General features: G+C 35.2%; 1 protein-coding gene across 7 annotated transcripts in view; it reads left to right on the forward strand.

The window, feature by feature from the left end:
* NKTR (natural killer cell triggering receptor) overlaps positions 1-14,826 on the forward strand; it is a 58,243-nt gene that overhangs the window by 20,655 nt on the left and 22,762 nt on the right. For 6 of the 7 annotated variants that reach the window (XM_078152406.1, XM_020999178.2, XM_020999174.2 and 3 more), the window contains 4 exons: positions 10,737-10,766; positions 11,516-11,661; positions 13,051-13,276; positions 14,101-14,253. In XM_078152406.1, coding sequence (XP_078008532.1) covers positions 10,737-10,766; positions 11,516-11,661; positions 13,051-13,276; positions 14,101-14,253 — 555 coding nt within the window. The remainder of the gene's footprint in view (positions 1-10,736; positions 10,767-11,515; positions 11,662-13,050; positions 13,277-14,100; positions 14,254-14,826) is intronic. The other variant, XM_078152407.1, reaches the window with a different exon arrangement.

A 14,826-nucleotide genomic window follows, 5' to 3' on the forward strand; every position in this document is an offset into this window, starting at 1 on the left:
TGGAGCTTTTCTAAAACAGAGAAGCGCTGTTCATGAGAAAGATGGTATTGCTAAACCAATTTGGTTAGAATTTTATCAGTTTAGTTTTTATGAAATCATTTACCTGCCTACTCATTTTGAATGTTACAGTAATTGTAATATCTAGCTGGAATGGTCTCAGCATTCAGCATTTGTCCTGGATTTGAAGAATGGAGCTTATAGAGATGTAACTTGAAGCTTGTTATTTCTTCAAAGCATTTTAAGTCATTTTACAAAAGAAATTGGCTTTGACTTTTAGGTACTCTAATGTCTCAGTAAATTGCGGGGCTCAGTTTACAGCCACCAAATTAAAATACACATAAATGCATACCAGTTTATTTATTGCCCAGTGTTTTGAAATTGCTCATGGAAGAGGACCAAATTGCCATGAGGCAAAGCATGCAGTAAGTTTGAGTAAATTGTTGTGTATTTTTGTTTTGAAATGTGATTTTTGTTTTTGTTTTAATTGAAGCTCTTTGAGTCAGTCTCAGAGGTGCCATTATTTTCTGTTTCTTAAATAAATATAACTGATTGCTTAAAAAGCCCTTCAAAAGTATTCATACTCAATGTGTTACATTTGCTTAATTATTTGAATTGGTCCAGTACACCTGCTGTTTCCTTCTTAATGATTGCCCCAGTCTATAACTATACACTCACATTATAGTATTCAGGAAACTTCAGATCTTTAGACCAAAAAACAAACCTAATAAAAGCTTTTACACACAAAAAAGAACTAACTCATCTCTTTCTTAACCGAAGTTCCTGCTGGATTCTGTAGCTTTCATTTTAGTTGTTTGGTTGTCTACAACATTTTCTATTCTATTTTTGCTCAAAAAAAGTACCCAAACTTATTTTGGTCATTGTTATTTAGAGTGAATGTAAAAGAGAATTGTTTAACATAAGGTATGGTGCATTTTATTGGCGGTAAACCTCACTGTTGGGGCATACATGACTAGAAAAATGTATTCCCAATGGCTTAGTCTAAAAAGTTTTCTTTGCCATCTTTTTTGAGTGGATGAGAATGAATGGCGCTTCCCTGTCATAAAGGATTAAATTGTTCATTAAAAATCTTACATTTTACTTTTGCCTGAAAAAAAGATTTCCCACATGATCTAAAAAAAAAAAGTTCAGATAAGAGACATTTTTAGGTCTATGCCTAAATAATGTTGTAAAAAATGGAAAGCTAATAAAACACAAAATGGAAGTCATTTCAGCTTTGTGCCAATGGTTGGGAAGTTAGTTTAGAAAGGTACACTAAAAACACTGGCTTGTGCATTGTATATTTTGGGAATACATCAAATGGTTTCTGTTGACTCTTCTTGAAGCCCAAAGTAAGTTAATCACAACAAATTTAGATGAAAAACTAATCTGGTTGTTTGGAATCATTTTAATGTAATAACTGCTTTTGATTGAGGTCAAGATTTCCATTTTTAAGCTTATCTGAACTCTGAACATGAAAAACTAATGATTTATCAGTCAAGAAGCTACCATCTGAGGGCTCTAAAGTTTCTTTTAGATTTCCTTTTTTCACATATTAGTAAATTTTAAACCTTGATTTAAAAATGGCAGTCACTTATCGTCATATTTAGATTAGGTTGTTTTTAAAAACTCAAATTTTTCATTTATTAATTCCAACATAAAACAATCTAGTAAGAGATTGCCCCTTTAAAAAAGTCATACTTTTAAAATTATAACATACCTAATGTTTATGTCCTTTGAAGAATGTTTAGGTGGAAAAATAACTGTCTGAAATAGGCTATTCTATTTTTTCATCTATCTTAATTTCCTTTGGAATATTGTTGGATATGAACCACAAACAAAAGTCAGCTATTTATGTGTATAGATCTACAAATTCAGGAGGATATATTCACATCCAACATCCATAAGCTTATAAGCCTCATATCTCAACAAATTAGGATTAAGAAGAAATTTTAAAGTTCAAAGACAGCCTGACTTTTATTTGATACCTTGCTGCATAACGAAACCAATAACATTCCAAGGCTATATATGTATATAGAGGCATTTATAGGGGAGAGAGAGAGAGAGAGAGAGAGAGAGAGTGAGTGAGTGTGTGTGTGTGTGTGTGTGTGAGTGTGTACACGTATGGAGAGAGATCTCTATATTCACATACTTGGTAGATAAATTCAAGGTATGTGTGGACACTGAAGTGTGTATGTATGTATGTATGTATGGGTATGTATTGAATAGTTAACCACAGGTGGCACTAAAATTATCTAAAAAGTTTAAAAGGTTGAGATAAAAAAGTAACTATTCTATTTTGGGTTTATTATTTTTGTTCTGAAAAGATATCTAGAGTAGAGGGAGTCCTAAAAGTCATTGAGCCAAATTGCATAGCAGTTTTCCCCACCATATCCTTAACTGGTTTTTCTGTCTGCTACTTTCATATGAACTGAAACCAGTGTCTTTGGTTGCAAAGATAAAATAAAAGCGATGTTCACAATTCCTAAAGTAAAATATTTTCTCTTAACTCTGAAAAATATTCTACTAGTAAAAAGTCTTAATGGGTAGAGATAGAAATGGCAAATAGTGCCATAAAGGGAGAGTGTATATTGAACATTTCTAATCTGTGGTTAGTCTATTGAACCCCAAATCCATTGAAAAGTTGGGAGTTGTCATTTTTTAAAGAAGAATAATGTACTATTTTTAGGAAACGTAGACATGGTGTAGTTAATAAAGTTGGGAGTAATGGAGATTTTCAGAGAGCTTTTAGAACCACCCTGGTACTCCCATGTGGCATGTTATCGTTTCATGGACTTCCTTAAACACCTTCACTTCATCCTACTTTACCTTATTCTTTCTTAGTGATAACTTTTTTTTTTCCCCAGAGATTCTAGAAGTTGAGAGGGAAAAAAGATGCTAACTACTTTCCAACAAAATCTAATAAGATGAAATTGAGTTGGGACAAAAGCAAAGTCTGACAGATAGGTTTAGAATGGGGAATCTTGGCTGACTAGAACTTCTTCTGAAAAATGATTTAGGTGTTTTAGTGTCAACAAGGCAACAGGCATTTATTTAAATGTTTACTATCTACCAAACACTGGTAAAGTAGATACAAGTAGAGAGTCCCTGCGCTCAAAGATATTACATTCTGCGGGGGGAAGACAGCATATAAAGAAGCTTGAAAGTATGAGGTGGAGTAGATATGAAGGTACCTATCAGAGAGGCATGACAGCAAAAGTCCAGAAGAGTTAGGAATGAAGACATAGTTGGTCTGAGTATCCTCCTTAAAAATGGATATTCTGGGAGAGACCAGCCAGTCAGAGGGAGAAGCTACATGAGTGGAGGGTATTTAAAGTATGTGGAATCCAAGGCTACAGTGAGTTTGCAGAGTGAAGAGGTTTCTGGGGTATTGTAGAGAAAGTCTGGGAGAGTCAGGAGTGCAGCCTGGAGAGGAAAGTGTCCCTTAGACTCGGTATTGGTCAGCAATGTGGTAATGCCAGGCAGAACAGGTCATGCAATCTTAGGCCATGTTTTGAGAGCTGTAGTGCCAGGGCTAGGGAGCTGTGATAGTCTCGCTGGATTCTGCCTTAGTCAAACCACATTTGGGGTCTTACATATGTATGTTCAGTTTGGGTACTACATCTTAGGATGTTGGGGTTATAAAATAGAAAGTGTCCAGGAGGAGACCACCAGAATGGATCAGAGCTTTGAGATCATGCTCATGTTAGGATTTGTTGAAGGCCCTGGGGACTTCAGGAGACATTGATATCCGTGTTCAAAGGTTTGAAGACCTGTCGAGAGAAAGAGCGATTAACTTTGCTTTGCTTAGCCCCAGAGACAAAATTAGAAGCTGTGGGTAGATGTTTCAGAGGGGCAAATTGCAGTTGGGCATGAGGGAAAACTTCCTGACAGCCATAAGTGAATTGGGGCCCTAGAGGTTGTGGGTTCCCCTTAGTAGAAACAGGTCTTTAAAAAGACTTGGAACAGCTCTTGTTAGCTGTGTTAAAAGGGAGAAGGAGGTGATTCTTGGTTGCTTACAGGTTGGACTTAGATGACTGTAACCTCAGAGGGCCAACCCTGAGGTTCTGTAATCTGTTTTGTAAGGTTTCCAGTAGGATCTTAAGATGGCTCTTGCAAGGCAGTATGTTGTGTGTGTTAGCCCATTTTACACTGGGGGCCCTCTCAGGGAGTTTAAAAGTGTGTAAAGTAAGATTCCTGTCACTACGTAAGGTGTTCTGTTAGTGGAAGCTGAAGATTTCCAGGTAGATTCTTAGATTTTGTTTGCTTTTGTTATTTTCTTCCCTATTTTCCCAATACATATTAAATATTAGTTAGAAATTCATGGAAGATTACTCCCCCTGAAATTAGGTTCCTTAAAATAAATGTAGTTATTTAGTCCTATTGGTTTTTGAAAATTTTGTTGCTGAGAAAACTACAACAAGGGACTAATAAAATATTATTGCCTGAGGAAATATGAACTCTTAACAAAGCATTATAGAGACTCAATATAAATGGTGTTACTAATGTATTAATATTAATGCTCAGAATCCTAAGTGAAAACCTGGAAAATTGCTAGATTTCAAGGCATGTGCTGCAGTTCACTGACTTGGGATTGTTAAGTTGGATATGTTGGCTCTCTTCAGTTTGTCTGCCCTTTTTTAGGGAAAGATCTAAATGAGACCACAATATAGGCATCACAGAATCTTAGAATGTTTGTGCTAGAGTTGACCTTAGAGGTAATCTAGTCAGATCCCTTCATTTTATAGAGGAAGACATTCAAGGAACTAAAAATAGCTGGAGAAAAGTCATTATGGGAAATTTACATGGAAAATACTGATAGGCAAGAGTCCAAATGTTCCATATGCAAAAAACTAGGCTTTTACTGTCCATTCACCAAGTCAGTGGATTTATTTTAATTGAATACAAGGACTTTATGGGAGTACAGGAAAATGAAAGGGATGCTGGGGGAAAACTACTTATGTGATCATGTCTTTAGTTATTAGTATTCATACTTTTTCAGTTTAGCTCCCAGATTTTCATTATCTTTTTTATAAAATGGTCTGTTCATCAGTAGCTCAGAGAAGGAGGTCTTTATGATGGGCTGTTAAAAGAAAGATAATGGTGTTATGCGAATAACTTTGTACAAGTTAATTGATTCAGTATGTTTTCTAAGTTTTTCATCTCATGGGAGTCTGTGTAGTCTAGGGCAAAAACCAGGAAACGTTCTCTCTCTCTCTCTCTCTCTCTCTCTCTCTCTCTCTCTCTCTCTCTCTCTCTCCCCCCCCCCCAAGTGTGCAGGGCAGTTTTTAACTTTCATTACATTTAAGAATTCAGTTTTTATGATTTACATAGGCTCTTCATAATACTTGTAATTTGCAGTTTTGCAGAGGGCCTTTAGGCGTTACATAAATGAATATTAGTAATTGCTTCCTCAAATACCTCATAAAAGTTATTAGAGTAGTATTTACTTGTATTGCAAATTTCTTCCTGAGACCTTAGTATGTTGCAACTTTTTTTTTTGCCTTAACTATAAGAACTTTTAAACTCAAGGTATTTAAGATTTTTTTTTTAAAGTTTGTTATAGGACATTAATATAACATAATATATGGAATGTTGATTTTTAATGCAAGTGGAAATTTTTATTTTAATCTTTAAAAAATTTGGCAGTTGTCTTTTTTTAAAAAATTGATGAATAACATGATTGTGAAAAATAATTGAAAACCACTAAGGTTCAAGAACATGTTCTAGATAATTTTAAAGTTGAGTTTTGCTTGCTCATTTTCCCTGGCTGAGTATTATCATTAGGTAGTTTGTAGATTTAGGTGAGCAAATGGCGAGTATGAGGCACTTCTGTTTTGTTGTAGCTCTTCACCAGTCTCTAGTGGTACTTTTAATATCAAAACACTTGAGAATTGGATAAAAGTACTGTTTCCTGCAATTCCTGAATTTGTGAAAAGAGAATACTAAAGTTTTTAAATAGCGCATAAAATTCTAGTGTTTATTCCTTGCAGTACCTTTTAATGTCATTTCTTAATGTTGGCATTTATTTTCATAAACAAAAGTTACAACCCATTTACTTGTTTAGTTATAATCCCAGTTGACCACAGACTTAATGTTGCTTAATGTTTCTGTGGCCTCATGTTAGCAAGTGTTTTTTTCAGTGGCTTATTGGAAGAGCTTTGGCCCTAATGTTGGGATTTGGTGTGTATTATTTTAAAACTAGAAGCAAGTTAGAGAAGGCTTTTTTACATTTGGGGCAAAAAAAAATCCAAAAAACAACAACAAAAACCCAACAACCACTTTTTGTGCCCAGTAATATTAGATGATTCTTAGAGTGTCTGTTAAGTGACCTTTTGCATAAGCATTATTGTCTTAAAACTTTGGGATCTCTGAAATCCGTTTATGATAACTTTAGGGGATATAGAATAATGGAGAATCTAGCACTTTTAAAGGTAAGTTTAGACTGGCTTTTTAATTATTTCCTTGTGTTACTGTATTATCTTTTGAGAAACCTAGAATCACAAAATCTTGAATTCTTGGCAAGTATAGATTTTTCATTGTTGAGCAGACTTTTGCAGTTTCCATGTAAAAACATGTCCATTTATTTTGAGAGTTCTAATGTGCTTTGTTGGCAGGAACTAATTTATGTACAAATGCCTTTGTAAGTAAATTGGAAACAGTTTATTAAGTGGTTCAAGATCACTGTGTGCCAAGTCTCCTGCCAGAGTTTTTCCACTGTTATAATTTTTGAAGTAATTCTTTCAAAATAAGACAGCTTATTTGTTCACACGAACATGCAGAAATAGCTCTGTTTAGCTTCTCAATACTATTAAATTGGTCAGCTGGCTGGTGCCTAAGTGTAGCTTGTTTCTCCACTGGCCAAAAGAAGTACTTTATGTTATATACTTTCCAAGGGGTTTGAAAATTATTTCCACCTTTGTTGGACCACTTAACTTTTCATGCTGATAGGAGCCAGAAATAGATAGAACAAGAAAATTACATTGAGGTGGCAAGGGTTCCCCCCACTCGGGAATGTCTCTCATCTATCTTCACTCTTTTAATCCAGTGGAGGGGAAGGCCTTGAGCTCCAGATGGGCTTTGATTGGTTTGTTTCCCGGATTAAACAACTGCACAGTCCTGCCTGTTTGTGGTGACATTCATTCTTTCGTTGATTCCTGGTCATGGGCCAATGTGATGTGGGACTTCAAAACTGCTGAGCTTTATAAGCATTGAACACTGCTTATTTACCAGATGAAGTGCATTAGCAAAAATTCCTTTTCAATCTGAATATTTCCTTTGAACAATCTAACCCAAATTTTCCATTGAAATTTTGGCTTTAGACTGCTAGCATGGTAGTAAACTGCTCTCTGGCTTTTGGATTTTATTAATTATTTTAGCTTTGTATTGACAATATTGTACCCTTATTTTAAAGAAAGATACCAATTGTCTCAGCCAATTTCTGGGATTTGGGAAAAGAAGTGTTTACAGAGTTCCATAAATAGGGTTTGTTGATACTGTTATCTTTGCAGTATTAACGCTCTGAGCACACTCCCACTTCAATTAGTGCTTCAGAAAAACTTAATCTAGCTTATAGGATAGCTTGTGTGTGAAAGAAAATTTAGAGCCCTCCATTTTAAAAGCTTTCTTGCTTTGCATAAACTTGAAAATAATTAATTTCAAATTTGTATTGATATTAAAACATAGATTCAGTCTTGTCTTAAAATGTATTACAATTTATTTCTTGCCATTTTTGTGTAAAATTTACAGAAACAGTGTTACACCGTGCGCTCCAAAGGTAATGTCTCATTACTCTAAGGCTCTCTCCTTTCTTTCTCTGTCTTTGCCTTTATCTTTTTGATCATATTGTTATGTGCATTGAATCCTGTGTTAGTATATTGAGTCCTTTTAATAGTAATAAGAAAAAAATCTTCTTGCTTGATCAGAAAATGAACTTTGGCCACAGTACATTTCAGACAATCACTAGCTGGTTAATCCGGTAAAAAGAAAAGTTGAATTTCAGTGGCTTATTTCCACTAAGCTCCTATGAATGAAAAAGATATGACTGTAATGAATTTATTAAATTGCTTTAGTGCAGAAATATCTTTTAAGTAAAACCAGTAACCCATGTCTGATGAACCTGAGAAATTGGGAGTAATGTGTATGGAGGTGTTTTGATCTTTGGTAAATGCTTTTTATAATGATGACATTGTATGTGTGTATGTGTACTTAGAAGAGACGAGTTCCTTAATCAGTTTTGATTTCTTAAATTGTTAATTTTTTAAGCTGTGATTTTGAAACATGAATGTAATTAGTTGGATAAAAGTTCTTTGCCCATTTTAGCTTCGAACATATCACCTGATTTTTTTGTTTTAGCCAGTTTGGCTTGTCTCTTTAGCTATTCATCCAGATTTTGTGCCGAAGCCCAAAGAGGAAATGCAGAAAATGTTGACTGGGCATTAAAAAATCCGTCTCACATTAGTTTTCTTGACTGTTGCTAGTTAGACTGTGCATGTAAATTTGAATACATTTCACTAATTCTTGTTAAATAATTTAACCCCTTTTAATACAGATTTGCATTTTCATGTTCTGAAGTGCAAATGCGATTGAAATTTATCTTCTTTGTTTAAGCTTGGAAGGACAGCTAAAGGAAATTCTTTGGAAGAAATAGTTGCTTTTGCTTTCAAAATAATGTTTTCCTCACCATGATAATAGCTCACATTTCTGTAGCACTTTAAGTTTTATCCTGTGAAGTAGGTAGTACACAGCTAATTGGTGCAGGTATCTCATTTGCTTTCACCTTCTGTCTCAATTGAATTAGGATTAAAACGTGATTGTGTCACAACTCTTTCATATTCAATTTGGGGCATAGCAATTTGATTGCTAGAGTAGTGGTGTGAGTCAGCAAGCTGTATTTCAGCATTCTCTCCAAAAACTTTGCCGTGAACCTACGTTTGCCGTCATGTTTTAGGGTTGAGTGATACATAAAAGAATCAAGTTTAACTTATTTTAGAATACTCTCTAATTATTTGTCCAATAGAAGATGGTTTATGAAAATTATGACAGGAGAGTTGGAGGAGAGAGCTGTATCTTAGCCACATCATCATGAGAATTGCCTGTGATAATAGTTTCTATATCTATTGTCCTTTCCCCTTACATAGTGGTCCCTAACATTTACCAAGTGTTTTTAGATTCTCTTGAGTGTTCTAACATCTATCTCATGATATAACAATAGTTTTCCCTAGAAATTTGTTCTTCCCGTTTTGAGTACATTTTGGTGACTTATAATAATAGAAACATTCTTATGCTCAGAAGTGCTTATTGTCCAAAGTAGTATCTTGATGCTAGTTGATGATCTTAGCATTTTATTGTGAATTACTAGTTCTCTGCATCTCTGCTTGCCTGTATTTTAAATTTATTTTTTAACCACATTGGCTTGAGTTTCTAGTTCCCAGAGTTCCAAGCATAATTTAAGACTTGTGGTTTTGGAATGCAAAAACAGGTTCTTCTTGATCTTTTTTTTTTTTAAGTTTTGAGAATTTTTCCTTAGCTATCACTTTAATTTTATTTGACCAAATAGCATCTTCTGGGTGGCTGAATTTATTTGACTATGAGCATGATCATGATTATTTTTTTTTAATGGGGGCGTGGTCTAGTGGAGAAGACAGCATTTAAAATAAATGACTTTTGTTGCTGCTATTGAAGTCATGGGTTTTTCCTTCTTTGGTTTGTAAGCCTTAGAATTTCTCTAAAAAGTGAGTAAGAAAATTCACTTGGGATAAGTTAAAAAGATTACAACTTTTGTGCAGCATGGAATTTATCCAAATACCTGTTTCTCCTCAGAAACTGAAAGGCTCATGAGATGTAATTCTGTGTCTATCTCCTGTTGTTTGGCTGAGTCTTGTTTCAGCATCAGTTATATAATGTGTACAACAGGGTAAATAGCTTATGTTTAAATTGTCATGATCATAATGATGTATTTGCATAGCATGAGCCTGAAAACGCTGTTGCTCCAGCAGAAGCAGGAACTATTACGTTTTTTTTTCCCCCATGGTCCAGAATAGTGTGTTGTAAAGGGCCATGTGCTGTCTAGGTGTGACTTGTTAACTCCCTGACAGCTTCCCCCCCAGTATTTTCACAAGATACTGAACTCTGCAGAGAATTTCACCTTTGCTGCCAATAACATGAATACCAAGCAAAGAAGAGAGCTGAACGATTCTTTGAAAAGTGCTGTCTAAATCTCCCTGAGGCTTGCTTAGTATGGATGGATTCACTGATGTTTTTTTTTTTTTTTAACCACAGACTTGGTATGGAAAAATAGTCTACATAGTGGAGAAATTACTTAAATTTGTTGGAGAAATGTTGGTAGTACTTTTAACTCCTTGTAGAGCAAATGCTAAACTGCTTTATTCTTTTTAATTATCCTTATTGTCTTAAGTAGTTTTTCACATGTGTTTGTGGGCATGAGTCTAAACCAGATGTGTATTATACATGTATTTTTTCCTAAAAAAAATTTCTTTGGTAATTTGATTATATAAGTCAGTATAATGTTAAATTTCAAGTTTTGAATTCATCAGTAAAATGGATGCTGTAACAATTTTAAGGGTTTTTTTGACAATTGAATAATTGATTTTTTTTTTACTTTTCTCTTTACCTTCACCTCTTTTATTTTCTACACCATTCACTTTAAATCATTCCACACTCTTCATCTGAATGCCTGGGTTTTGCCATCTTCTTCATGTTGATGTTTACTTAAACAGAACCACAAAGCCCGCACCACACCTGGATGGGTAAGAGTTGTCCATTTTCATTGGCAATATATAATGTTAGGGTAGGTGAATAAGGTCCTTTGAATCCTGAGCTTATAGCAATGGAGCTGTTCCCGATTTGTACATGGACTTGATGGTCCTCTTCTTTGGTCTCCAGAGACTCATAGAATGTTAGAACTGGAAGGGTCATGTAGTCAGTGCAATTGCTGGTGGGGGAAAGAGGCAGTTGGGGTTAAGTGACTTGCCCATGATCACACAGCTAGTAGATGTCTAGAGTCAGATTTGAACTCAGTTCCTCTTGACTCCAGGTCTGATGCTTTCTCCACTGTGTCACTTAGCTATCCCAGTACATTGATTTTTAAAGATGGAAAAACTGTGGCCCAGAGAATTTTAAGTGACTTGGCCAGGGTCATTCAGCTATTAGAAAATTGCAGAGCTGGGACTTGGATTTGAGTCTCTTGACTCTTTGTTGAGGGCTTAGTTTCTACGACTGCATATTGGCCACATTGGCCCTCCTCATTGGTTACAGTAGGGAATGTTGTGCTTTTGCAAAATCCAAAGCACTTCACAATTATTATGACATTTGACTTTGATTACGAACATATCTCCAAAATACTAATTTAGAAGATTGGTACAGATTCTAAATTTAGATTCTGTTTGCCAGTTGAATGAGATATTAGATTCTCCTTTTAATTAGGTAATTATGTTTTTTGCAAGACTTTTAAAGTTATTATCTGGCTAATGCTTTTTTGAACTTTATATTGTTACAGTGTACATGTTGTCTTTGGATTGGTTATTTCTGGTTTTGAAGTGATTGAACAAATTGAAAATCTGAAAACTGATGCAGCAAGCCGACCATATGCAGATGTACGAGTTATTGACTGTGGGGTGCTTGTTACAAAATCAGCAAAAGATGGTAAGAGATTTTCTACCATCTTTCAGCCTTCTCTAGTCCCCTAAAATAAGTTGCTGAAATAAATGTTAATATTTTCCAATTATCTTGGGGAGGGGTGTGTGTGTGTGATGGTAGAATAAAAAACAATGAACTTATTGCAATGAAAAACCTGGGTTTTTGGAGGGGGGGGATTTGTTTTGGTTTTGCTAAGCTTTAAATTCTTAATAGCCAGAAGGATTTAATGAATCACGTTTTTTAGCAGTCAGAAAAATTGAATCAAAGTTGACTTTAAGATAAGATTATATCCAAGGTGTTCTAGAAGTTTTAGTGCACTTTTAAGCTATCAGATGTTAAAAGTGTAATAAGTCTTTTGGAACACCTGTATTTACTTGGTTGGTCAATTAATTTAGTGTCCTTTTGATATGAAGGAAAGTCATCCCAAATCTGTAAGTAAAAAAAGCACTTTTCACCTAAATAATGCCAAGAACAAATTCTAGATTCTTTGGGGCCTTAGTGTTTTGATATTAGTGAGGGTTCTATGAAAAATTATCTCTGCTAGCGTAAGTTTTCCTCTAAAATATTAAATATGAAATTCTGTTTCAAAATTTGGACAATAATTTTTCAGTATGGAAATACATTCAGTCTTCTTCCATTTTGTGCCAGTATTTTCTGACTTCTCTCAGTCCCTTCCTTTCTCTCTCTTTCCTTCTCTCTATTTCCCCACAAATGTAATGTATGTATATATACACATTCACACCCCTCATGCCACAGTTATAGGGGACTGTGAACATAATTTCAAGCTCCAAAGTCTGAGAAACACCAAGGTAGGAAAATGTTAGTCTTTGATCAGGTGAATGCCAGGCACCTTGTCTGGACCCTGTTGTCTCATTAAGCTGGTAATTCCGCTTTGGAGTGATATTTTTTTCCTCTCTTCTTCCTAAGCAAATTGGGGGTCATGTTTTAACACATGAATTGTATGTATGAATGTGTGTGGATTCACTTTTAATACAGAGGCTTGGTTTGGGCACTGTACACTGTGCATGAACTCTTGCATTTGGGAGGTGACAGGAGCAGGTTGGATAAAGTATGATAAGCCCTCCATTTTCACCACTTCTAGTTTTCATCCTTTTATTTCCTTTTTTACAATCAAGGACTAAAAATATCTAAAAACCAGCTAGTAGACAAACATCCCCTTATCCATATTGCTTTATTCCTAAATCTGTATTTGGGGATTGGAAAAACAGGACAAGAGAGTAAATAGCTTTGTTTTTTAGTTTGCTCAGGTGTGCAAGATCTACTTATTGTTTTGTCTAGTTTTAGATATTTCCCTCTAATTACACAGTTTTGCAATCATATTTTTCATCAGTCAGGCATTGTAACTGTCTACATTTTGTTAATGTCTCCTACAAGCTGTGGAGAAAAAGCGGAAGTTATCAACTCATTCAGAAGACTCAGATTCTTCCTCCAATTCATCCTCCTCTTCAGAATCATCTTCTGACAGTGAAGCTGAAAATGAGAGAAGTAGAAGAAGAAAACACAAGCGGAGACTCAAAGTGAAACGTTCTAAAAAGAGACGAAAAGAGGAGAGTAATAAGCAAGAAGAGCAGAGGATTAAACAGTCATCAGACCAGAGAGGGTAGGTGATAACGCAGCATAGGCTTGTAGAGAGATGGGATGGGCAGGCACATAAAAGCCAGGTATTACACAGAGGAGTATAGTTCAGAAAGCTTGAGTCAGTTCACACAGTGAAAAATTGTGGCATTTTTGTTATCATTAAACTATCTGGAAAATCATCACGGGCACATTTTTTTTTTTAGGCAGTTGGGGTTAAGTGACTTGCCCAGGGTCACACAGCTAGTAAATGTCAAGTGTTTGGTCTGAGGCCGGATTTGAACTCAGGTACTCCTGACTTCAGGGCCAGCGCTCTGTCCTCTGCACCACCTAGCTGCCCCTACAGGCACATTTTCTATCCAGATGCATGGGTTTGATGATGGAAAATGTCTTACGACCCCTAGGGAGAAAATACAGAGAGAGAGAGAGTGAGAGAGAGAGAGAGAGAGAGAGAGTGTGTGTGTGTGTGTGTGTGTGTGTGTGTGTGTGTGTGTGTGTGTGTGTGTGTGTGTGTGTGTGTGTGTGTGTGTGTGTGTAGAGCAAGAGCAAGCACTTTTTATTTCCATGTACATGTTTTTTTTTACCTGGATTGGCTAAAATTTTTTTTTAGACAAGGAAAAATATATTACATTTGGCCCTTGGAGGATAAATGACTTGATTATCTTTTGTGAAAGAGCTTTTCTGAGATTTTGTGATTTGTGGTTACCTATATAATTAATTTACAGTTGACCTTTCTGAAGTTTGCCATCATTTTAGCATTTGACACTTTCCTGTGACTTTTCCTATATTTCTTATGAAGTATAATTTTATGCATTTTAATTGGAGATGGTTTCATTTGCTTTATTTAAGTCACTCTGAGAGGAGTGATACAAGTGAAAAAAGAGTGGATTTAAATACCAAAAGGGAAAAGCCAGTAGTTCGTCCAGAAGAGATCCCTCCAGTACCTGAAAATCGATTCTTATTAAGAAGAGATATGCCAGTTGTCACTGTGGAACCTGAGCCGTAAGTAGAGTGGTTTTTAATCTTGTCTTTTTCTGGTATGGGGATCCCTTCAGCTCATGTTAATCGTGTTCCACTCCTCCCTAGAGGGTGAGAATTTAAGATCTTTAATAAAAAGCTATAGGTTCTTAATACTCCAAACAGAGAGTTAGAGTAGGGTGTGTATCTTACTCCCTCACAATCATTTTATGTCTGTAGGAATGTTCCATAACCACTTGTTCGAAAAGAATCATCTCAGAAGGGACAAGGAAGATTGATGACTAAAAAGCTCTAATCATATTTGATTTATGAATCAAATTTAATAGTTGCAAATAACTTAGAATTTTAATAGTGTAAAATTGATAAGAATCATGACTCGGAAAGTAGTTGGTGCCACAGATTCCTTTCAACTTGCCAGTCAGTGACAGTTTCCTTCTGTTGTAAAAACAAAATGTTTACATCATTCTGTTATTGATGTTGCATTGGCTAATTCAGTTCTCTTAGGAGCCTGTTTGTCTTAACTTAGACATTTATATTTCTTTTTTTGTTTGTTTTTTATTTATTTATTTATTTTGATTTATCAGCAATCACTTCCAT

The sequence above is a fragment of the Phascolarctos cinereus genome, unplaced genomic scaffold (genome assembly GCF_003287225.1).
Source record: "Phascolarctos cinereus isolate Bilbo 61053 unplaced genomic scaffold, phaCin_HiC Scaffold_4;HRSCAF=312, whole genome shotgun sequence".
Taxonomy (NCBI): domain Eukaryota; kingdom Metazoa; phylum Chordata; class Mammalia; order Diprotodontia; family Phascolarctidae; genus Phascolarctos; species Phascolarctos cinereus.